Consider the following 25,363-nt stretch of genomic DNA (forward strand, 5'->3'; position numbering starts at 1 on the left):
ACTCTCTTGAGTCATTTTTAACCCAAAGCACCCTTAACTTACTATTCATATTGTACTTCATGGAAAGAAATTAAATTAGTGGTATTTTGGGGAAAGAGGGGAGAGAGGATCATTATCCTTTTTATGAGGATTCAGGAAATTCTTTAATCAGATTCGTTCATCGTATATCGTGCGGTCAGTTTTTTTTTTTCAGATACTATTTATATTTAATTTTAAATAAAAAATAGATGTGATTTGAGGATTTCCGGAATTCTCACAAAGAGGATCTAGTAGGAATCCCTCGAAAGAGGGCTAGTTCGTATAGTGTTTGGGAGGACGCTTTATTTTATTAGTCATTGACCAACTAAGTTCCGCAAAAGAAACATTACAGACATACACAAATGCTCCGATTAGGAAAATCGGCAGCTATATATGCGAAGGCCAAAGGTTGCGAAGACCAGGATGTTTTGTTCATCGGCATCATAGTCCTGTTTAAAAAAAAAATTAAAAATTAAAAAAAAAAAAAAAAAAAAAAAAGAAGAAGAAAGAGGAGAAATTGCGTGTCTGCTGCACTTGTGCGTCTTATGTGCTTGTGTGTTTATTCACCATCTTCTTCCTCTATTACCTCTTCAGTTACAAATCTGGCTAACCCTATCCTCCTCCAACTTTTGCCTCCATCGAACCCACCTTCTCTCCTCCTTCAATCTTTGCCTTCTTTGAACCCACCCACAACATCTGCTTCCGTCGAACCTATCCCCGTCTCCTCCTCCTAATCCTCCGTCGAGAAGGAATGGAGTCATTGCTTGACTTCATGTTCAGTGGTAGAGGTTCAAGAAGGTTAAGCATTGTGCTGTTTTCTTCACAAAATTGAGAAGCAGCGGTGGTGGAGGGTGCAGAGGATGTGGGGGAATTTGTGTTGTGGTTTAGGTGCAAGTCCATAACCTCTTCATTAAAAGATAGGGAGATTTAATGAAAACAGCTTGGGACAACAAATATTTAACCAAAAATCATCCCAAAATGTTATTTAACCAAAATGGCTCAAAGTTCAATAAAAAATCATCCAAAACTATTGTTCACGAGTTAAACTTACAAGCTCAACCCACTACAAATCTACACTTCTGTAAATATCCCTAAATGATTTAATATGTCTTGACTTTTCACCAACCTCACCCCAGCATGAAATCGCAATAATAACTCACTGTCTTCCTATCAAATCGAATTCCCCCATTTCAAAAACAACCAAATTAAAGTTCAAATCAAAGTTGAAAAATGAAGCATTCATCGAAAAAAAAAATCAGATACAGTGTTTGTTTTGTCTGTGCACAAACAAACATTATATCTAGAAAGAAAAGAATCAAAATCCAGAAATAGTGACTTAAATTCCAGAAACAGTGACTCAAATTCCAGAAACAGTCTATGTTTTAACCTTTGATTGTTTCTTTTCTTTCATGCATCAGTTGATTATATTTAAGAAACATGATGCATATTTTGCTTTGAATCTAAATACAGTAAATTTCACTATTTCTTTTCTAGCTTACGTTTAAGATACAATGTGTCTATTTCATTTGGATTCAGAAACAATGACTTAAATTCCAGAAACAGTGGCTTAGATTTAAGAAACAATATTACTTAAAATCTAGAAACAGTTTATTTTTACAGTCCAGAAACAGTGACACGTCGTTATTATTGAATAGCATGCAGATCTCAAATTTATTTTCTGGAGAAACAAACGATGAACTCCACTAACGATGAAAATTTGAAAAACAGTATCTCGAATACACTATGAAATAATACAAAATATAAATTAAATAACACGAGGATCTATATATTTGTTTCAAAGAAAAAGAAGAAGGTCTGCAAAACAATGATGAACTCCATTAACGACGAAAATTTGCAACTCAACCTAAAAACTGTTAGGGTTAAAATCGACAAATCATAATTTATTATAGTTTAGCCATTTTTAGTTGGACTACTTTAATATGAGTCTTGTACTAATCATTAAACAAAACTTATAACATGATTTTTTATCAAAACTAAAACTTTTCAAACTCTTTTCATTAGTTTTCCTTAAAAGATATACGTTCTACATTGGTAAAGTGACTGACGCAATCCACAGCTATAAACTAAATCAAATATCTGGTAGTTAAACTTGAGGATCGCTAATTTTATTTTGATAAATAAACATATACGGAGGACTATGAATTTCATTTTCTTATATCCATCTTTCAATATGAATATGGAATAGCAACAGCTTTGAGAGGATTTTTTCTATGTACGGTTAAACCAGGAGATTCAGTCATGTCTAAATCCTCCACACTTGCTCCGCTAGGCAATTCCCAATCGTAATTGTACACAACACTTGCTAAGGCAATCTCATTAATTGCCATGGCAAAATGAATTCCAGGGCAGATCCTCCTACCAGCTCCGAACGGAATCAACTGAAAGTTAGTCCCCTTATAATCTATCTCGCTATTCAAGAACCTTTCTGGCTCGAAATCTTCTGGTTTGTCATAGACCTTGGGATCCCTTCCAATGTGCCATGCGTTGATGATGACTTGTGTCTTGGCTTTGATGTTGTAACCATTTATTTCCACGTCTTGGGTCGACAACCTGGGCAATAGTAATGGAAGTGGTGGATGTAATCGAAGAGTTTCCTTTATCACCGCCTTCAAGTAGGGCATTTCGACCAAATCATCCTCCGTGAGTACATCTGTTTTGCTTCCGACTATTCCCCTTACTTCTTTCTGCAATTTGTTCATGACCCTTGGATGCCTTAAAAGCTCAGTCATTGCCCACTCTAAGAATGTAGATGATGTATCCGTACCAGCAGCAAACATATCCTACAAGAATGAAATGTGTTCATTAAGACATTAGCCTCTAACTTCTAAAGTTGAGAGAGAGAGAGAGGGTTACCAAGATGAGAGCTTTTACAGTAGCTATATCAATAGGAAAACCAGCCAAGTTTTCTTTCTGAACTGCAAGCAAAACTTTGACAAAATCATTCCGGTCATCATCTTCACTCTTTGAACTACAGTTCATATGCTCTTGAATAACTCCACCTATAAAGTCATCAAACTGCTTAGCCACCTTGTCTACCTTGGCCACCAAACCATTGACATGGCGCAACCAAGAAAGCCACGGGATATAGTCCCCGATGTCGATAATTCCCAATAATTCTATGGACTCCCTTAAAAGCTCTGTAAACATCCTCCCATCTTCTCCACCATTGTGCGTCCTCCCCAGCGCCACTCTACATACCACATCATTAGCAAGCCTTACAAACATTTCGCTTAAATTCAGAAGCGATGATGACGAATGCTTTATCTTGTTGATCATGGATTTGGTTTCCTCTTCTCTCACTGAGCGAAAAGACCGAACTCTTTTGTTGGTCAAAAGATTTAAGACGCATATACTTTTTACCTGCCTCCAGTACGCACCATAAGGAGCAAATGCAACGTCTTTGTGGTTGTACAGAAGCTTCTCAACGATGGTGGACTTGGGACGGTTAGAAAATGTGTGGTCATGGGTTTTCATGATCTCACGGGCAGCCTCAGCTGAAGATACAACTAGGACTGGGACTCTTCCAAAGTGGAGAAGCATGAGAGGGCCATGGCGTTGAGATAAGGCTTGAAACGAGCGGTGAGGGTACAACCCTACTAGGTGCAAGTTCCCAATAATTGGGAGCTTTGGTGGAGAAGGTGGTGAAGGGGTCTTGTTGGTGGTTGTAGCGGAGGAGTACCATCTGTAAAGGAGGATGAGGAAAATGGCCAACGGAGTGAAGAACAAAGGTTGCAAATTAGAGGAGGTTTCACTCACCAGCATCATAGTTCTTACTTCTTCCCTATCTTGGAAAAGAAAATGTGTGTTGTGCGGTCTTCGTTTCTGTGTTTATATAAGGTAAGTTCATCCCAGTATACAATGTAAAGGGTGAGGACGTGGCACTCTTTTAGCTTCATATCCTTTCATTATTTCTCATGTGTTCTGAATTTTGAAGCCAACTACGTGCTAACACGAATTAAGTGACGTGGAGCATATGTGGCTATTGGGCTTTACACATGGGGCAATCTACTCTGATACCATGAAGAAAGTTGAGGTTCTACCATAAAACCAATTGGCAATATCAACGTTTTATAAGTCCTTGCAAGGTTTCTCCTTTCATCGCTGTTGGATTATTTTACTTTTATATCCTCACATGTGTTGAGAACGAATCTCACCTTGATCAGATGAGAGACTTTATGGGCTTATAAATAAATTGGTCTCCTTTTATTGGATGAAACTTTTTTACCTTCACATCTTCACACAGTTCAGAATGAATCCCATGTTAATAGAAGAAGAAACTTTGAACATGCGTAGACTTATAAATAAATCAAGTTATTCCCAATATTACCAAATAATTTCATAGTGAAACTTCAACTTTCTTTATAAAAATCACCCATGATTCTATAAGGCAAAAACAAATACTAATTGCTAAAGAAGCTTACATGTTATAAATAGAGAAAAGTTAGAGACATAACCTTTACCAAGGACAGAAGAGAAGTGGGTGCTAGATTTGGGATAGGCAACGGTTATGACGGGCAGGTACCACGGTTATTTACCCATAATTGTTTATGTTTATACCTGCATAACTGTTTACCTGTTGGATAATTGCATAAATGGTTATACCCATACCCATAACCGTTTATAAACGATTAAGCATACCCATAACCGTGTAACCATTTAATCATAACCGTTTACCCATTTAACCATAACCATTTACTCAATTTTGAATTTATCCTTTTTTTTCCCCCATTTACACATTTTTTCACCCGCCCACATGGTTTTTTTTCCTAACAACTTGAAAATTACAAAAGAAAATTTTGTCATAATTTTCGATTTCTGGCAATTAAACACCGTTATAAGTCCATTTTAGCATGCATTTCCCTATTTTAATCATTTAAGTTCTCATACAATTCCAATAATTGAAATAATAGTTTATGAACGATATTTTTCTACTACACCTAAGTAGGTCTTTAATTATAATCTATATGATTACAAGCTTCTAAAAACAAAAAGTAGTCATTATCTTGAATACTAGGTGATTCAAAGCTCCAAAATATTCCGAAACTAAACACTTTCGAATACTAATGTTTTAGCACATTCAATCACAAAGTCTCATCGACTCGTTGTCGCCAAAAGAGGCCTATAAAAGAAATGTATAAATTGAATGTATAAATTGAATTAGTATCCCATTAAGGAACATCGACATCAATTGGCATGAATCTAACAGAGGTAAGTGACTGCAGAAGGTTTACATTGTACACTTAGTTATCAGAAAAAAATGAATAAAGAAAGGCAAACAAAAGCAAACAAAAACGGAGTACCAAATCAATTGAGTTAGTATCACCATTCATCAATATGCATAAACAGAATGTTTACATTTCATGATTTTTCACACACCCATATGCATAAATTGAATTAGAATCACCAATAATAGGTTGAAATCCCCGGTAAGGTTTTTATCGAGGCTCATTATGCACACTATCCTCAGTAAAAAAAAAATAAAAAAAATAAAAAAAATAAACTTCAAAGTAAAAAACAAAAATAAATAAGTAAATAGATACTCGTTATAACCGCGAGTATTAACCATAACCAATTGATATCCGTTATAACCACGGGTGATACCCATAATCGTCCATTTAAATTTCACAGATAAACGGTTATACCCATAACCGTTTGTTTGTCTAAATAGTTACCCATAACCGTAACCGTGAATTTTAAATAGGCAGGCAACTGCGGTTACTTAAACCCAAGGGTATTTTACCTATCCCTATGCTAGATATCACACTATTTAGTTTCGTAACTATAACACAAAAGATTGCAGGAATGAGGAAATGAGGGATACTGATATTATTGCCTTGCTTCTTTTCTTAGCTGTGTGTTGCAATTACACACGAAATACTCTTTATATAAGGTTACATCTACGACAAAGTACAATATAAAGTGATTGCTTCTTTGAAAATCTTCGCATAATAACAAACTACTACGCTAGCATTTTTCAAAACTTAAGATAAAAACAAATATATTACTATCCTAAAGTCTTCTCATGTGGGCTTTCATCCCACTACTTTTACAACATTACATACATATTTGGAAGTCTTCTTGTTCATACAAATTGCTTCGTGGTACATATGACAAGCTAAAACATAAAAGTTCTTGGTCTCAAATAGGCCACGTGTAAGAGGAGATGGTCCACGTAATCTGAGCTTTGATTGAAAAGACAGCCAATATGGAGAGGCACACGTAAAAGAGGATGATTCTCTATCATCCTAATCTTTTTACTCTTCCATGCTCTTTTATTGGAACGGTTATGATTAAGTACGTCAACATCTTATATTAATTTTTTTATAGAAATAATAAGATAAAAATCAATGTGTGAGATAAGAGGATAGAAGGGGAAGAGAATAGAAGAGTAGAGAATTCTCCTCCCCATATAAAACTTAACGGACTCAATTTTTTCTTCAGCATATCCATATTTCTGAGCTTTTTGGATGGTACTAGGCACGGATAAATCTATTAGGATGCATTTGTGGAATCGAATTATCTCGGATTAGACTAGTTTTAGAAACTAAGCCGAATTAATTTAGACTAGACTAAATTGAACTGATTTATTAAAATGTTTGATAAAATGTAGGACTAAGAAGCTGGATAATAAAAATTAGTAAAAAATGAACTTAAACAATCACAACAAGGAATTTCATACAACAACATGGTATATTAATCAACCCACAATCAAATCCTAAATTGCAAAATACCCATTATTTATATAATAGACACTATTCAGTTTGGTTTGGGAAAATGACTAACGTATGTATGTATTAGTAAGATCAAAACCTAAATATATTCTTCACATTGTACACAAACACACAGCAAATAATATGATTATGTTAATTGAATGCCAGCATAAGTATGTATCGACCAGATCAGAATTACGAATTTGCTTTTACCATATAACCAGCATAGATATGTTATCAGAAAAAATACTTCAAAGATTTATTTCAACATCAAAATCAATGAATTCACACAGACTTTTATGCTTCAAAAATTCATATCAGGAAAAAAAAAAAAAAAAAAAAAAAAAAACCCTTCAAAGATCAAAGAAACAAATGACAAGATGAAAATTTCCCAAATCTCAAGGAAATTTCCCAAAATATGAAGGAAAATTACTGAAATTCAGCGCAAAAAAACAGAAATGGAAGATATTCCGAAAATCCAACCCCAATTAGAGTTGTAAATTTCAAATGAAGCAAAATCTAGGGTTTAAGATGGCAATCCAATACACTAACCCATCAAATGAAAATTAACCCAACAACAATTCAACAGAGATCGACATGAAAGATCAGAAAACCCAAATGAATTTAGAAATCAGAAAGCTAGGACACCCAAATCCAAGGCAAACTTGTTCGTCTTCTTTTCCTTCAACTGCTAGGACTCCGATTTCACGACACGGCAGAAAGCACCAAACGAAGACCATCTCCAGCAAGACAGGTCCGTTGTCGATTGTTTATATGTTGGCCGACTAGCAGGCAATCCATGACCCTATAATCAGTTGGGATACAACGAACCCCTCCAATGAAGAAAGAGATTGAAGCCCTGAAACCATATTACTTTTAGGCGCGATGAAATCAATATAACATCTGTGTGGCGAGAAGCGCATGCTAAATTCTACAACAGATTGAAGTAGGAGAAAAGCATAGAATGCAGACCTCAGCTGCGCATGCCAAATATCTCTTCCGGAGGATGGTACACATGCTGTTCGGGAAACAGCTCCTCAAAGTCTTGCTCGACTCTGTTTCTATAAAGGGGGTGTGGCAGAAGTCCCTTCAACAAAATCCGGAATGGCAGCTCCTCCGGCGGATCTGGAGACTGCTTCATGTCCTCACAGATGTTCATTGCATCTGCAGGACAACCAGAGTTCAAAAAACCCCTGATAACTTCCGTATATGTTTGAGAATCAGGAAACAGATCCTCCTTTTTCATGAAGGAAAAACCCCTGATAACTTCCGTCGCATAACATCCTGCATTTTCTTAGATCTTGCTAATGCAATAATTAAGTCCTTATACAGATAGACATCCGGTTTGTACCAGTCTTGCTTTCGAATAACATTAAATACCTGAAAATTCACCGAGTCGCTTGTAATTCCAATAAACAAAGACATATGTTCATTGCATACGTAGTTAAACAGAAATAAAGATGTGCAGTCTAGAAGGAATTCATTCCAAATGTACTCTGATAAACAAGCATGCAAAACCACAGCATACCTGTAATGTGGTTCGGCATTTAACACAGGAAACAATGAATAAGGAAAACACCATTGTGTATTTGAAGAGTTGGGTTTCAACCTGACCTCATGAAGGAAATAATAAATCCGCAATTCAAAATCAAACTAGTCTGGTTTCTCGTAGATTCAAATGGGAAATATGGCAGTGAGTGTTGATATGAGATTTCAACATTTCACCATTACTAGCTATTTCAAAACCCAAAGAGCTGTCCTTGCACCCATAACTACAAGTGAAAAAATGCTCGTCTTGAGCCAAAGATGGATTCGTCTATGAAAACCACGGCACTCTGATCGCGCTTTACCATACACCATGAACCTGCACTGCTAACAGGAAGACCCAGAAACTCTTACACTAAAGCTAAGCATTGCTTCTAATACTGTTAAACATATTGACAAAGCATTACTGAAGGTGCCTAAGATCACACATTGAGTCTGGCATTCAACCAAATACATAGCGTGCAACCCACGGAGCCCCATTTCGCAACGACTGTAAACTAACAACACATAAGTGGATTCACACAGCACAACTTCAACACCCAAAGTACAAAAATTTCAGAACAACCCAGAATATCTGGTAGTTAAACTTGAGGATCGCCAATTTTATTTTGATAACAAACATATACGGAGGACTATGAATTTCATTTTCTTAGATCCATCTTTCAATATGAATATGGAATAGCAACAGCTTTGAGAGGATTTTTTAAATGTACGGTTAAACCAGTAGATTCAGTCATGTCTAAATCCTCCACACTTGCTCCGCTAGGCAATTCCCAATCGTACTTGTGCACAACACTTGCTAAGGCAATCTCATTAATTGCCATGGCAAACTGAATTCCAGGGCACATCCTCCTACCAGCTCCGAAGGGAATCAACTGAAAGTCAGTCCCTTTATAATTTATGTCGCTATTCAAGAACCTTTCTGGCTCGAAATCTTCTGGTTTGTCATAGACCTTGGGATCCCTTCCAATGTGCCATGCGTTGATGATGACTTGTGTCTTGGCTTTGATGTTGTAACCATTTATTTCCACGTCTTGGGTCGACAACCTGGGCACTAGTAATGGAAGTGGTGGATGTAATCGAAGAGTTTCCTTTATCACCGCCTTCAAGTAGTGCATTTCGACCAAATCTTCCTCCGTGGGTACGTCTGTTTTGCTTCCGACTATTCCCCTTACTTCTTTCTGCAATTTGTTCATGACCCTTGGATGCCTTAAAAGCTCAGTCATTGCCCACTCTAGGAATGCAAAGGATGTGTCCGTACCAGCAGCAAACATATCCTACAAGAATGAAATGTGTTGACTAAGACATTAGCCTCTAACTTATAAAGTAGGTAGAGAGAGAGAGAGAGAGAGAGAGAGAGAGAGAGGGTTACCAGGATGAGAGCTTTTATAGTAACTGTATCAATAGGAATACCAGACAAGTTTTCTTTCTGAACTGCAAGCAAGACGTCGACAAAATCATTCTTCTCATCATCTTCACTCTTTGAACTACATCTCATATGCTCTTGAATAACTCCAACTATGAAGTCATCAAACTGCTTAGCTACCTTGTCTACCTTGGCCACCAAACCATTTACATGGCGCAACCAAGAAAGCCACGGGATATAGTCCCCGATGTCGATAATTCCCAATAATTCTATAAACTCCCCCAAAAGCTCCGTAAACATCCTCCCACCTTCTCCACCATTGTGCGTCCTTCCCATAGCCACTCTACATACCACATCATTAGTAAGCCTGACAAACATTTCGCTTAAATTCTGAAGTGATGATGACGATTGCTTTATATTTCTGATCATGGATATGGTTTCCTCTTCTCTCACCGAGCGAAAAGACCGAACTCTTTTGTTGGTCAAAAGATTTAAGACGCATATACTTTTTACCTGCCTCCAGTACTCACCATAAGGAGCAAATGTAACGTCGTTGTAGTTGTACAGAAGCTTCTCAACGATGGTGGACTTGGCGCGGTTAGAAAATGTGATGTCATGGACTTTCATGATCTCACGGGCAGCCTCAGCTGAGGATACAACTAGGACTGGGACACTTCCAAAGTGAAGAAGCATGAGGGGGCCATGGCGTTGAGACAAGGCTTGAAACGAGCGATGAGGGTGCAACCCTACTTGGTGCAAGTTCCCAATGATTGGGAGCTTCGGTGGAGAAGGTGGTGAAGGGGCTTTGTTGGTGGTTGTCGCGGAGGAGTACCATCTGTATAGGAGAATGAGGAAAATGGCCAGCAGAGTGAAGGCCAAAGGTTGCAAAACAGAGGTTTCACTCACCAGCATCATAGTTCTTCGTCTACCCTATCCAGGAAAAGAAAATGTACGTCGTGTGGTCTTCGTTTCTGTGTTTATAGAAGGTAGGGTCATCCCTGTATACAATGTATAGAGTGAGCATGTGATACTCTTTTACCTTCGTATCTTTCCATTCTCTTTTATCTGTGACGAATTTTCAAGTCAAGTTCGTGCTTACACGAATTAAGTGACGTAGAGCATGTGTGGCTGTTGGACTTTACACATGAGGCAACTTACTCTGATACTATGAAGAAAGTTAAGGTTTCCCCATAAAACCAATTGGTAATATAAGAAGTAGCCCAATCTCTTATAAGTCCTTGCAAGGTTTCTCTTTTCACAGTTATTGAATTATTTTACCTTCAGATCCTCACACTCATTGAGAATGAATCTCATCTTGATCAGATGAGGGACTTTATGGGCTTATAAATAAATTGATCTCTTTTTATTGGGTTAAACATTTTTACCTTTATATCCTCACACACATTGAGAATGAATCCCACGTTCATAGAAGAAGAAACATTAAACTTGCATGAATTTATAAATAAGTTAAGCTACTTTCAATATTACCAATTAATTTCAGGGTTCAACTTTCTTCATAAAAATCACCCATGACTCTATAAGGAAAAGAAAAAAACTAATTGCTAAAGAAGCTTACATATATATTTGGAAGTTTTCAAACGATATCTGTAAGCTTTTTCTTGTTCATACATATTGCTTCATGTACATATGACGAGCTAAAACATAAAAGTTTTGGTCTCAAATAGACCACGTGTAAGAGGAGATGGTCACATTATCTGCAGCCTTGATTGAAAAGACGACCAATTTGGGGAGCCACATAAAAACTTAACGGACTCAATTTTTTCTCAAACATATCCATATTTTTGAGCTTTTTGGGTGGTGCTAGGCACCGATAGATCTATTAGATGCATTTGTGTGTGGACCCAAAATTACGTAATCGGTCCGAACGATCGAAATTGTTGAGTGAACAAAATTCTAAACCGTTAGGTGACTACGTTAAGATAATTTTAATTATTATTATGGAATAATATTATGATTTTTATCATAATAATTATCTCTTAATAATATATTAAATTATCGAAAACACATTTGGGTGATAAAGTCGTTATGATACAATACCATGTGGTTTAATACTGCTGCAATTTCGTGGAAAGATAGCATGACTGTCATGAAAGAAGTCGGGTATGGCAGGATGATTATCAAGTTTGGCGACTAATCAAATAATAAAGGAGGTTGCATGCAACGGCATATTCTAGTAAATGGGTGATAAAATTTGCATGGATTGCGTGTAAGAGCAGTTCCACCGTGGGCAATAGCTTGGTGGACTGGCTCTCAAACAATGCCAGAAGCCCGAGCAACTTGGTCCATCGTGTGCTGGCGATGGAGCCCAAGCGGGTCCGAGGGAGAGGCTTGGCAAGAGTTGCCAGCCCGAGAGCCCGAAGGGCATGTGACGCAAGGCTGACGTCAGCCATCATCTCCTCTGCATTTCTCGAACTCTTCCGGGTACCATTCGATTCGAGGAGGGAGAGAAAGAGAGTCAAACCTCATCCTTCAACATGTGGAGGAGGGTCGTCTTGCCGGAATTGTCGAGGCCCAGAAACAGAATCTTGGCCTCCTGCCACAACCCGAGGAAGGTGAGGACGCCATAGAACCAGTCGAACAGAAACATGGCAGCGGCTGATTTTTCTTCGGGAGCAGATCGATCGGTGGGGTTGTGAGGGAAGTAGGAAAAAACCCACAAGGAATCGGAGTGGGAGAGGTCGAATCGGAGGGGGGTTTTGATTTGTTATCATCCTTTTTCTCTTCCTCTGCATTTCTGGGGAAACAAAAACTGGCCGGGTTTGGTTGCTTTTGGATGTGAAAAGAAGAAGAAAAATAATGGTGCATTGGCACCATGTGAAAAGAAGAAAAAAAAAAAAAAAAAAGATTTTGGAATGGTGTGCTGCACCTTGTGAAAAGAAAAAGTAAAAATAATAAAAATAATTTTTTAATAGAAAATAGTATAACGAGACCGATTAAAAATCCTATCCGACATTATAAATAAAATTATTTTGTATTATTTTAAAAAAAACTAATATTTTATTGCCTATTGCCAGGACTATTCAAGTGCAACGTTGAAGATGCAAAAGGTAGCTACTGTTCATTAAGGGCAATTACTGTTCAGTGGGTAGATTAAATAGTGAATAGCCTGAGGGGAGGGCTCCTACGCTGAAGTTGCTCTAAGTTAGAAGAAAGCATGTGGCATGCATGGCTGCACTCACTAAGATAAGGGGCTAATTAAAAAGAAAATAATGGTCTTGGATAATGATGACAAGCCTAGGTAGGCTAGGATGTGATGATAAGAACTTTTTATTTGGATAGGCTTTTATGAGGTTTGGAAAATCACGAACATCTATATAAAGGATATGCCTTGGTCTCTGACGCGGATTAATTTCGGTTTCGCGAAATAGAGTTGCAACTGGACTACAAAATTATTTGGCCATGCCAAGCAAGTACATCAACCCTAGAAATACAGAGGCAGTAGCAACGAGAAGGACCTCTTCAAGTCAATACACAAAATACCCTGTGCAAACCTCTCAAACGTCTTGAAATTTTTTTTATTTTCTTTTTCCGCCAACACACTTTCAGTTTGGATAAACAGCACTGTGAAGGCAACCGGTGACATCTTCAGTTTGGATAAACAGCACCGTGCAGGCAACCGGTGACATCTTCAGTTTTGGATAAACAACATTATTGCCGTAGAATCAGCCGTTCCCGGAGCACCTTCAGTTTGGATAAACAACATTACGTCGAGACCGACTGGTTATCTATCCAAGTCTCGATCGAGAAGGATTTTTGAATCCTTATTGGCAGAGATCATCTCATCAGCCATCTCGGCAAAGTGAGGTGTTACAGATTACTACATTCGGCACATTGAAAGCCGAATTTGATATTGAACTTCGCAGAACTAGCAGCCTTCTCTTCAAGCTCTAGAACCCGAAGGCCGAGGCGTATTCCTTCCTCGGTTGCAATCGCAAGATCAAGAAGTCAGCAGCGCGCTCAATGAAACATCAACACATTTTACTCATCAGCCGAGCTCGGCCGACGAGTTGGCACCCCCCGCATACAATTGAAGGACGTAGTTGGCTTATTAATTACTCGGCATGCGCGCCACGTAGGCCTGGTAGTTTTTAGGGTTAACAGTTTGTTATACCGAATTATTTTAGAATAGATCAACTTCAGGAACTAAATTGTCTAAATTAAGCTGAATTAATTTAGTAAAGTGTTTGATGCAGTGTCAGACTAAGAAGCAGGATAATAAAAATTAGTAAAAAATGGACTTGACCAATCACAACAAAGGAATTTCATATAACAACATGGTATATCGAGACTAACAAAATATACGATTCGAAATTCGATGTGGAGTGGGCTCCACATCTAATCTCTATTTAAAAAAAAAAAAAAAACTTTTTGTATAAAGAGCCTGCATATGTATGTATCGATCAAATCGAAACCTAAATATATTTTTCACATTGTAGACAAACACACAGCAAATAATATGATTATGTTAATTGAATGCTAGCATAAGTATGTATCTATCAGATCAGAATTACAAATTTGCTCTTACCAAAAAAGCAACATAAGTATGTTAAAAATCCTTCAAAGATTTATTTCAACATCAAAATCAATGAATTCACACAAACTATTATGCTTCAAAGATTCAAATCAGCATCATATCAGGAAATAAAAATAATTAAAAATAAAAAATAAAAAACCTTGAAAGATCAAAGAAACCAATGACAAGATGAAAATTTCCCAAATCTAAAGGAAATTTCCCAAAATATGTCGGAATTTCACTGAAATTCAACACAAAAAAAGGGAAATGGAAGATATTCCGAAAACCCAACCCCAATGACAGTTGTAAATTTCAAATGAAGCAAAATCTAAGAGAGAAGTATTCAATTAGGATTTTAAGGGATTTTAATTCTTTTAATGAAATTTAGAGGTATTTAATCAGAATTTTAAGTGATTATTTAAAATTCAATGTGTATTCAGTTAGAATTTTAATATAGTTAATTAAAATATTTTAGGTATATTCAATTAGAATTTTAAAGAAGTTTATAATATTTCAGGTGTATTCAATTAGAATTTGATTTTAAAGAATTTTTTTTTTTGTCATTGATTTTAAAGAATTTGAAAAAATTAAGAAATTAGAGGGAATTAGAGAGATTTTGTAGTGTATTTTAAGTATCCACAAATCTCATATATCCCCATAAAATTTCAAGAGAATTTGATCAAATTTTTAACATGCGTTAAGAATGAATCTCACCTTTATCAAATGAGGGACATTATGGGCTTATAAATAAATTGATCTCCTTTTATTGGGTTGAACTTTTTTACCTTCACATCCTCACACACGTTGAGAATGAATCCCACGTTAATTGAAGAAGAAACCTTGAACTTGCGTGGACTTATAAATAAGTTAAGCTACTCTGAATATTACCAATTAATTTCATAATTCAACTTTCTTTATAAAAATCACCCATGATTCTCACCTTGATCACATGAGGGACTTTATGGACTTATAAATAAATTAGTCTCCTTTTATTGGGTGGAACTTTTTTTACCTTCACATCCTTACATATGTTGAGAATGAATTTCACGTTAATAAAAAGAGAAACAATCTCACGCACGTTGAGAACGAGTCTCACGTTAATAAAAGGAGAAACCTTATACTAGCTTGGACTTATAAATAAGTTAAGTTACTTTTAATATTACTAATTAATTTTATAGTGAAATTTTATTTTTTTATTTTTATTTTATAAAGATCACCCATGATTCTTTCTATGAGGAGAAAAAAAATAAAAATAAAAATAAACTAATTGCTAAAGAAGCTGACATATATATTTGGAAGTTTTCAAACGATATATGTAAGCCTATTCTTGTTCATACAAATTGCTTCATAGTACATACGACGATTTAAAACATAAAAGTTATTGGTCTCGAATAGGCCACGTGTAAGAGGAAGTCACATAATATGCAGCATTGAATGAAAAGACAGCCAATATGGGGAGCCACATAAAACTTAACGGACTCAATTTTTTCTTCAGAAAATTAGAATTAGATGTCTTATTTTAAATTTTGGTAGACTAAACATTCTTTTTGAGTTTTTAATTAAGATTTTGAAACATTTAATGAAGATACTCAGACTTGAACCACTTCAGATTAATTGAAATTAATTTACATTTAAATATCTACTATATATTTTAAATAATTTCAACTATATTTAAGTTTAAAATTCAAACTTTTCAAATCTAAATGTACACTCACATCAAATGAAAATGTACCAGCATTAAATGAAAACATACCATCGTCATAGACCTTGGGATCCCTTCCAATGTGCCATGCGTTGATGATGACTTGTCTCTTGGCCTTGATGTTGTAACCATTTATTTCCACGTCTTGGGTCGACAACCTGGGCACTAGTAATGGAAGTGGTGGATGTAATCGAAGAGTTTCCTTTATCACCGCCTTCAAGTAGTGCATTTCGACCAAATCATCCTCCGTGAGTACGTCTGTTTTGCTTCCGACTATTCCCCTTACTTCTTTCTGCAATTTGTTCATGACCCTTGGATGCCTTAAAAGCTCAGTCATTGCCCACTCTAGGAATGCAAAGGATGTATCCGTACCAGCAGCAAACATATCCTACAAGAATGAAATGTGTTGATTAAGACATTAGCCTCTAACTTCTAAAGTAGAGAGAGAGAGAGAGAGAGAGAGAGAGAGGGTTACCAAGATGAGAGCTTTTATAGTAACTGTATCAACAGGAATACCAGACAAGTTTTCTTTCTGAACTGCAAGCAAAACATCGACAAAATCATTCTTGTCATCATCTCCTCCCACCTTCTCCACCATCTTGTCATCAAGTGATGATGACGATTGCTTTATATTTCTGATCATGGATATGGTTTCCTCTTCTCTCACTGATCGAAAAGACCGAACTCTTTTGTTGGTCAAAAGATTTAAGACGCATATACTTTTTACCTGCTTCCAGTACTCACCATAAGGAGCAAATGTAACGTGGTTGTAGTTGTACAGAAGCTTCTCAACGATGGTGGACTTGGGACGGTTAGAAAATGTGAGGTCATGGGCATTCATGATCTCACGGGCAGCCTCAGCTGAGGATACAACTAGGACTGGGACTGGGACACTTCCAAAGTGAAGAAGCATGAGGGGGCCCATGGCGTTGAGACAAGGCTTGAAACGAGCGATGAGGGTGCAACCCTACTTGGTGCAAGTTCCCAATGATTGGGAGCTTCGGTGGAGAAGGTGGTGAAGGAGTTTTGTTGGTGGTTGTAGCGGAGGAGTACCATCTGTACAGGAGAATGAGGAAAATGGCCAGCAGAGTGAAGGCCAAAGGTTGCAAAAAAGAGGTTTCACTCACCAGCATCATAGTTCTTCCTCTACCCTATCTAGGAAAAGAAATTGTATGTCGTGTGGTCTTCGTTTTTGTGTTTATAGAAGGTAGGGTCATCCCAGTATACAATGTAAAGAGTGAGCATGTGAGAATCTTTTACCTTCATATTTTTCCATTCTTTTTTATATATGACAAATTTTCAAGTCAAGTACGTGCTAACATGAATTAAGTGACGTAAAACATGTGTGGTTGTTGAACTTTACACATGGGGCAACTTACTCTGATACTATGAAAAAAGTTGAGATTCCATCATAAAACAAATTGGTAATATGAGAAGTAGCCTAACCTCTTATAAGTCTTTGCAAGGTTTCTCTTTTCACAGTTGTTGAATTATTTTACCTTCATATCCTCGTACAATGAATCTCACCTTGATCAGATGAGGGACTTTAGGGCTTATAAATAAATTGATCTCTTTTTATTGGGTTGAACTTTTTTACCTTCACATTATTACACACGTTGAGAATGAATCCCACATTAATAGAAGAAGAAACCTTAAACTTGCATGAATTATAAATAAGTTAAGCTACTCTCAATATTACCAATTAATTTCATAATTCAACTTTCTTTCTAAAAATCACCCATGATTCTATAAGGAAAAAAAAAAAAAACTAATTGCTGAAGCTTACATATATATTTTTGGAAGTTTTCAAACGATATCTGTAAGCTTTTTCTCGTTCATACAAATTGCTTCTTGTATATATGACGAGCTAAAACATCAAAGTTTTTGGTCTCAAAAAGGCCACGTGTAAGAGGAGATGGTCACATAATCTACAACTTTGATTGAAAAGACGACCAATTTGGGGAGCCACATAAAACTTAAAGGACTCAATTTTTTCTTAAACATATCCATATTTCTGAGCTTTTTGGGCGGTATTAGGCGCTGATAGATCTATTAGGATGTGTTTGCTATACCGAATTATTTTAGAATAGATTAACTTCAGGAACTAAATTGTTTAAGTTAAGTTGGATTGATTTAGTAAAACGTTTAATGTAGTGTCAGACTAAGAAGCAGGATAATAAAAATTAGTAAAAAATGGACTTGAACAATCACAACAAAGAAATTTCATACAACAACATGGTATATCGAGACTAACAAAATATACGATTCGAAATTTGATGTGGAGTGAGCTCTACATCTAATCTCTATTTAAAAAAAAAGATCTTTTTATATAAAGAGCCTGCATATGTATGTATCGGTCAGATCGAAACCTAAACATATTTTTCACATTGTACACAAACACACAGCAAATAATATGATTATGTTAAGTGAATGCCAGCATAAGTATGTATCTACCATATCAGAAGTACAAATTTGCTCTTACCAAAAAAGCAGCATTAGTATGTTAAAAATCCTTCAAAGATTTATTTCAACATCAAAATCAATGAATTCACACAAACTATTATGCTTCAAAGATTCAAATCAGCATCATATCAGGAAATAAAACTAATAAAAAAAACAAAAAAATACCTTCAAAGATCAAAGAAACCAATGACAAGATGAAAATTTCCCAAATCTAAAGGAAATTTCCCAAAATATGACAAAAATTCATTGAAATTCAACACGAAAAAAGGGAAACGGAAGATATTCCAAAAGTCCAACCCCAATTAGAGTTGTAAATTTCAAATGAAGCAAAATCTAAGAGAGAAGTATTCAATTAAGATTTTAAGGGATTTTAATTCTTTTAATAAAATCTAGGGGTATTTAATCAGGATTTTAAGTGATTCTTTAAAATTCAATGTATATTCAATTAAAATTTTAATATAGTTAATTAAAATATTCTAGGTATATTCAATTAGAAATTTAAAGAAGTTTATAATATTCCAGGTGTATTCAATTAGAATTTGATTTTAAAGAATTTTTTTTGTCATTGATTTTAAAGAATTTGAAAAAATTAAGAAATTAGAGGGAATTAGAGAGATTTTGTAGTGTATTTTAAATATCCACAAATCTCACATATTTCCATGAAATGTCGAGAGAATTTGATCAAAATTTTAACACGCGTTAAGAATGAATCTCACATTGATCAGATGAGGGACATTATGGGTTTATAAATAAATTAATCTCCTTTTATTAGGTTGAACTTTTTTACCTTCACATCCTCACACACGTTGAGAATGAATCTCACGTTAATAGAAGAAGAAACTTTGAACTTGCGTGGTGTGACATCCCGTCCCGAAATTATCTAAAACGTGTGTGTGAAATGACCCTTTTACCCCTAGTTTGTTTTCGTTATATTGTTTGGTTGTTTTGTGTGGTGTTGGCATGTGCTGGGCCACACACACACACACTGTCATCTCCCTCACCCTCTGTCTTTTTCCCTGTCTCTTTCCCGTGCTCCCATTTCTTCCCTTTCTCTTCGAACACGTACGGACACACCAAGAACCCATCAAACCTTAGCAGATCGAGGGAACCAAGGACACAGTCGAACTCGTGAGGTTGAGAAGAGCACGATCGTACCATTTTCAGGTAAGAACTCCGACGTTTTCACGTCGATTTCACAAGCTTCGTTTGGGGTACTATTCATGCAAACTTATTTCATCACGATTTTGGGATTTTGAAGCTCGTAGGTAGCTTGGTGGTGTCCCAAGGAGCCTCGGAGTGCTTCGTTGGAAGAGTTTGGACGTCGGGATCGCCCTGTTTGAACTTGGCCGGTTTTGGAGGTTGGTGACAGGTGAGATTTCGTAGGTTTTAACACTTAAAACTTGTATGATCGTGTTCTACTAGTCTTAGGCTTCATTTTGGTTCAAGAATCGTGGAAAATGGTTGAAAAACGAGCGAGAAAACACGATTTACAGGTTTTGCGATTTTCCGGCGCCGGCGACGGCACCGGAGGTTCGCCGGGGAAGGAGACGGAATATTCCTGACGCCGTTGACGGAATCCGTTAGAAATAACGGAATATTCCTCACGGCGTCAGTTGACGCCGTTAGCGTGCCAGGCACGTGCCTGCGCGTGGCCGGCGCGTGCGGCGGAGAAATTTTTTTCTAAAAATATGGGTGTGTTCCTGAGGTTGTGTAGAGCACGTTGGTATATTCATTTGTCCAATTTGAGCAATGTATGAGAAGTTATTACGAGAAGTTGGTTATGTGCTTTAAAATTAATGTTTTTGTAGTTGTTTCGCGTATAGGTGATACGTATCCCGAGGACGAGCGTGGTCACTCGAGGTAGGGGGGCTACGACCCTTCCACTTACCAGTGAGTGGGCTTTTGGTTTTCCGTATATACCTATATACTATATTTTCCCAGAAATTGAAGTAATGTTTATTAGTTTATGCCATGCATTACATTATCGTTATTCATGCATCGTTGGTTATGTTAGTAGTTGCATATATATATATATATATATATATATATATATATATATATATATATATATATATATATATATATATATATATATATATACATATGCATATTGGGTGCTGTGGACGCACAGGTAAGTGTCAGGTAAGTGTTATTCATATTTACATTCAGTAATAGTTTGAGATGCTTAGAGAGCTCATAACCTGCACCCCCGGTGTTAGTGCTCCCGCCCAAAGTAGGGCACAGTCATTCACGTGATGTTCACCTCCCGCACCACACGCTCAGCTTGGATCCAAGTTAGGTGCACAGTCCTGTCGTACAGACCACATTAGGTGGTTCCGACTCGTAGGTGACCCGCGATTATTCGCACAGCCTTCACGTGATCGTAGCACTAGAGCGTACATATGTATTACACCCAGGCCTGTCGTACAGACCACTTTAGGTGGTTCCGACTCGTGGGCAGGTTCAGTTATTGAGTTTGTGATTTGAGCTCTATATGCAGCCATACAGGTCACGTTAGGTGACTCCGGTTGACAGTTTATATGTTATTGATATGATTTATACCTGAGCACTTGCATTTCCATTATGAGATTCTGACATGGCATATTCTTGAGCATGATTGGCATATCTATACATACGTACATATGTTATTTTCTGGGAAGTATACAGGTTTTACGGCGAGGGGTTAGATTGTGTTTTACTAAATGGTTTTAGAAAAGATTTGTTTTTGCCCACTCACGCTTTTGTTTTGCGCCCCTCCAGGTTCTAGTTGCTTAGCAGTTTCGGTGGTTTCCCAGAGGGTTCTCTCGGCTTTTCTGACAGACACTCACCAGCGTAGGGTCACCTTCGGGTGTACTATTGTCGCATCTTTTCTTTTGGACTGCTGTAGACTTGCTCTGAACTTGTGTCTCACTTACGCTAGCACTTGTTTTAGTACTCTGTATGCTAGTTTTTAATTATTCGTACTTTTATATTACTATCTTATTAGCTTCCGCACGTGCACATGGTTACGTCACCTCCGTGTGACGGCCAGCACGCCCTGATCTCGGTCGGGGTGTGTCACGTGGACTTATAAATAAGTTAAGCTACTCTTAATATTACCAATTAATTTCATAATTCAACTTTCTTTATAAAAATCACCCATAATTCTCACCTTGATTAGATGAGGGACTTTATGGGCTTATAAATAAATTAGTCTCCTTTTATTGGGTGAAACTTTTTTACCTTCACATCCTTATATATGTTGAGAATGAATTTCACATTTATAGAAGGAGAAACATCCTCACACACGTTAAGAATGAATCCCACGTTAATAGAAGAATAAACCTTAAACTTACATGAACTTATAAATAAGTTAAGCTACGTTCAATAATACCAATTAATTTCATGGTTTAACTTTCTTTATAAAAATCACCCATGATTCTATAAGGAAAAAAAAAAACCTAATTGCTAAAGAAGCTTACATATATATATTTGGAAGTTTTCAAACGATATCTGTAAGCTTATTCTTGTTCATACAAATTGCTTCCTAGTACATACGACGAGCCAAAACATAAAAGTTCTTGGTCTCACATAGGCCACGTGTAAGAGATGGTCGCATATAGCCAATATGGGGAGCCACATAAAACTTAACGGACTCAAAATTTTCTCCCGAAAATTAAAATTAGATATCTTATTTTAGATTTTTGTAGATTAAATATTTATGCTTTTTGAATTTTTGATAAAGTTTTAAAACATTTGATTAAGATACTCGGACTTGAAACATTTCGGATTAATTAAAATTAATTTGCATTTAAATATTTGCTATATATTTTAAATAATTTCAACTATATTTAAGTCTAAAATTTTCAAATTTTCAAATTTAAATGTACACCCACACCAAATGGAAACGTACCAACATTAAATGAAAACGTACCAACGTCAAACAAAAATGTACCAATCCCGAATTAAAACGTACCCAATTATAAACTATATTAAAATGAATATTCATCTTTTTGGAATGTTTAAAAATATGTTTGATTAATACACAATGCTCTAGATAGTCTTGTTTTTTGGTAGATAAGTCTCCGAAACAACTTTTAGTTGATCGAAGATAATTCCTTACTGTTGTAGATAATGCAAAATAATAATAATAAATCATATAATTTTGAATTAACAAAAAAATTATTGTCCGTTGATTAATGACACTTTCTATAAAAAAAATAATAATTAATTAAAGTAATTTAAACTTTTATATTGTTAACGACTCTTTCTATATAAAAAAAATTAATGAAAGTAATTCCTCATTATTAGGACAAAAAGTAATAAAACTTATGTTTTGAAAACAAACGCACTAAAAATTCAAATATACCTGAAACTAAATGTACCAAAAATTCAAATGTACCAAGAAGTCAAATAGACCAAAAATTCAAATGTACCAAAAAGTCAAATGGACCAAAAATTCAAATGTACCAAGTCACTAATTGTATCATTACAATCAAACGTACCTAACAACGAGTTTTGTACGTTCAATTTAATTTACTAAAATAAATATTTTAATAAAAAATAAAAAAAATCTTAAATCATCATAATAAGAGATGCATAAAAATAGGAGGAAAAAAAGGGAATGTTAACGTGAATAGACTTCTAATGAAATAAAATTAAACTACCAAAATTGTAGAGAAAATGTTTAATCAAATTTGCAAAAGCAATAAATGTCTATGACATTTAAAAACGAGGCGTCTATCAAAATGCCCTTTTTTTTCTTAACCATATCCATATTTCTAAGCTTTTTGGGTGGTACTAGGCACGGATAAATCTATTAGGGTGCGTTTGTTGCATCGAATTATTTCAAATTCGACTAGCTTTACGGGCTAAGCTGGCTTAAGACTGAACTAGCTAAAGATATACATGTATAGGATAAACTACCTAAAGGTTTTAGCAGGCAATCCATTACCCTATAATCAGTTGAGATACAACGAAGCCCTCCAATGAAAAGAGAGATTAAAGCCCTGAAACCATATAACTTTCAATCCGGCTACGAAATCAATATAACATCTATGTGGAGAGAAGCGCATGCCAATTTCTACAACAGATTGAAGTAGGAGCAAAGCATAGAATACAGACCTCAGCCGAGCATGCCAAATATCTCTTCCGGAGGATCGTACACATGCTGTTCCGGAAACAGCTCCTCAAGGTCTTGCTTGACTCTGTTTCTCAAAAGGGGGTGTGGCAGAAGTCCCTTCAACAAAATCCGGAATGGTAGCTCCTCCGGCGGATCTGGAGACTGCTTCAAGTCCTCATAAATGTTCCGTGCATCTGCAGGACAACCAGAGTTCAAAAAACCCCTGATAACTTCTGTATATGTTTGAGAATCAGGAAACAGATCCTCCTTTTTTATGCTGTCCCACAGTAGCATAACGTCCTCCATTTTCTTAGATCTTGCTAATGCAATAATTAAGTCCTTATACAGATAGACATCCGGTTTGTACCAGTCTTGCTTTCGAATAACATTAAATACCTGAAAATTCACCGAGGCGCTTGTAATTCCAATAAACAAAGACATAACTTCATTGCATATGTAGTTAAACAGAAATAAAGATGTGCAGTCTAGAAGGAATTCATTCCAAATAATGGTCTAAATGTACTCTGATAAACAAATCTGCAAAACCACAGCATACCTGTAATGTGGTTCCGCATTTAACATAGGAAACAATGAATAAGGAAAACACCATTGTGTATTTGAAGAGTTGGGTATCAACCTGACTTCTTGAAGGAAATAATAAATCCGCAATTCAAAATCAAACTAGTCACTACAAGTGAAAAAATGCCCATCTCGAGTCAAAGATGGATTCGACCACGAAAACCACGTCACTCCGATCGCGCTTTATCATACACCATGAACCTGCACTACTAACAGGAATACTCAGACACACTTATACTAAAGCTAAGCATTGCTTCTCATACTGTTAAACATATTGACAAAGCATTACTAAAGGTGCCCAAAATCACACATTGAGTCAGGCATTCAACCAAATACATAGCGTGCAACCCACGGAGCCCCATTTCTCAACGACTGTAAACTAACAACACATAAGTGGATTCACAGAGCACAACTTCAACACCAAAAGTACAAAATTTTAGAACAACCCAGAAGATCAAATGCAAAACATTCACAAAATTTAATCTCAGAAATTCGATACCTTAATTGCCAAATAGACTTCTTCCTGGCGCTCAAGCTCAGTGAGAACAGCAATCATATCCATCTTCAACAGTCTCAAAACACGTGCGTATTTACAAACTTCCCGAGCTTCTCTTCGTCGTCCTCGAACCGCTTTAAACCCGAGATTACGAAAAGCGCTTCTTTGCCGATCAGCTTTTGCCCCTCCAGAGCGGTCCTCTGGGCCTCCCGTCGTGATACAGCCTCAGCCCAATAATGGATCTCCAGGACTCGAGTTCAAGTTCTGTGGATTTTAGAAGCATTAGGGTCGACTTGATGGGCGTTGTTTTCAGGTTTTGAAGGAGTATTGAAGAGAAAAATGCAAACTTTGACCGGGAAAATGCACGAGTCGCCATTGCCATTGGAGGTGTGATGAAGGGGACGAGTTGGTGATCCGCAGTGAGGGTGATGAAGGGAACGAGTTGGTCAGTGAGATTGATGCAGGTTTTGTTTGGGAAATGAGAAGCTACTGCTGCTCCAGATGAAACAAGGGGAACGGGGCATTGGGGGTTTGGCGTAGGGCTTTACGGTCGTAGATAGAAACCTTCGTATGTTTTCATGTCCCCGAAAAGAGAGAAAAATTAAAAAATCCTAAGTATGTTATTGCCAATCCAACATTCTCAATTTCGTATTATACACTTGTTATAAATATATATATATATATATATATTTTTAATTTAGAAAGTTTGAAGTGCACGATAAATTTTTTATAGATTGAAATTTGTTTTGGTTTTTTTTTAACAAGAGTGCATTTTGCTCACCTTTCTAATTTCAGATAACCGTTATATCCTCTCTAAAATCTTGTAAC

At 36.4% G+C, this 25,363-nt stretch overlaps 3 protein-coding genes and 1 pseudogene across 8 annotated transcripts; all 4 read right to left on the minus strand.

Moving 5' to 3' along the window:
- Positions 1-1,898: 1,898 nt before the first annotated feature.
- On the minus strand, positions 1,899-5,530 carry LOC137743493 (cytochrome P450 736A117-like). The gene is made up of 2 exons (XM_068483395.2): positions 2,893-5,530; positions 1,899-2,819 (listed from the first exon to the last, which is right to left on the minus strand). The coding sequence occupies exons 1-2, from the start codon at positions 3,802-3,804 to the stop codon at positions 2,205-2,207; spliced, it is 1,527 nt and encodes a 508-aa protein (XP_068339496.2). The 5' UTR covers positions 3,805-5,530; the 3' UTR covers positions 1,899-2,204.
- A 1,682-nt stretch (positions 5,531-7,212) lies between these two features.
- LOC137743138 (cytochrome P450 736A117-like) lies at positions 7,213-18,703 on the minus strand (annotated as a pseudogene). The gene is made up of 3 exons (XR_015953505.1): positions 16,372-18,703; positions 15,948-16,284; positions 7,213-8,129 (listed from the first exon to the last, which is right to left on the minus strand). The product of XR_015953505.1 is annotated as a cytochrome P450 736A117-like (transcript).
- LOC137742463 (cytochrome P450 736A117-like) lies at positions 8,848-11,523 on the minus strand. The gene is made up of 2 exons (XM_068482337.2): positions 9,667-11,523; positions 8,848-9,571 (listed from the first exon to the last, which is right to left on the minus strand). Exons 1-2 carry the CDS (start codon positions 10,573-10,575, stop codon positions 8,957-8,959), a joined length of 1,524 nt encoding a protein of 507 aa, XP_068338438.1. The 5' UTR covers positions 10,576-11,523; the 3' UTR covers positions 8,848-8,956.
- Positions 18,704-22,971: 4,268 nt separating the features above from the next.
- LOC137742462 (protein THYLAKOID ASSEMBLY 8-like, chloroplastic) lies at positions 22,972-25,196 on the minus strand. Of its 5 annotated transcripts, none has more exons than XM_088680119.1 (3): positions 24,539-25,196; positions 24,017-24,240; positions 22,972-23,856 (listed from the first exon to the last, which is right to left on the minus strand). In XM_088680119.1, exons 2-3 carry the CDS (start codon positions 24,068-24,070, stop codon positions 23,464-23,466), a joined length of 447 nt encoding a protein of 148 aa, XP_088536245.1. In that variant the 5' UTR covers positions 24,071-24,240; positions 24,539-25,196; the 3' UTR covers positions 22,972-23,463. The 5 variants fall into 5 exon arrangements, with proteins under 5 accessions (XP_088536245.1, XP_088536246.1, XP_088536247.1 ...); XM_088680120.1 differs by having other exon boundaries at positions 24,017-24,245; XM_088680121.1 differs by having other exon boundaries at positions 24,017-24,248.
- Positions 25,197-25,363: the final 167 nt, after the last annotated feature.

This window comes from Pyrus communis, chromosome 11 (genome assembly GCF_041283825.1).
Source record: "Pyrus communis isolate YQ-2024b chromosome 11, ASM4128382v1, whole genome shotgun sequence".
NCBI classification, from domain to species: Eukaryota; Viridiplantae; Streptophyta; class Magnoliopsida; order Rosales; family Rosaceae; genus Pyrus; species Pyrus communis.

What these genes read in the sequence shown, in the direction of transcription:
- LOC137743493 (XM_068483395.2), bottom strand. Translation starts at nt 3,804, where the DNA reads ATGATGCTGGTGAGTGAAACCTCCTCTAATTTGCAACCTTTGTTCTTC. An exon ending in CTGTAAAAGCTCTCATCTTG is followed by an intron (nt 2,820 to 2,892) that starts GTAACCCTCTCT and finishes TCATTCTTGTAG; the next exon opens with GATATGTTTGCTGCTGGTAC.
- LOC137742463 (XM_068482337.2), bottom strand. Translation starts at nt 10,575, where the DNA reads ATGATGCTGGTGAGTGAAACCTCTGTTTTGCAACCTTTGGCCTTCACT. An exon ending in CTATAAAAGCTCTCATCCTG is followed by an intron (nt 9,572 to 9,666) that starts GTAACCCTCTCT and finishes TCATTCTTGTAG; the next exon opens with GATATGTTTGCTGCTGGTAC.
- LOC137742462 (XM_088680118.1), bottom strand. Translation starts at nt 24,601, where the DNA reads ATGGATATGATTGCTGTTCTCACTGAGCTTGAGCGCCAGGAAGAAGTC. An exon ending in AAGTCTATTTGGCAATTAAG is followed by an intron (nt 23,857 to 24,538) that starts GTATCGAATTTC and finishes GTGAATTTTCAG; the next exon opens with GTATTTAATGTTATTCGAAA.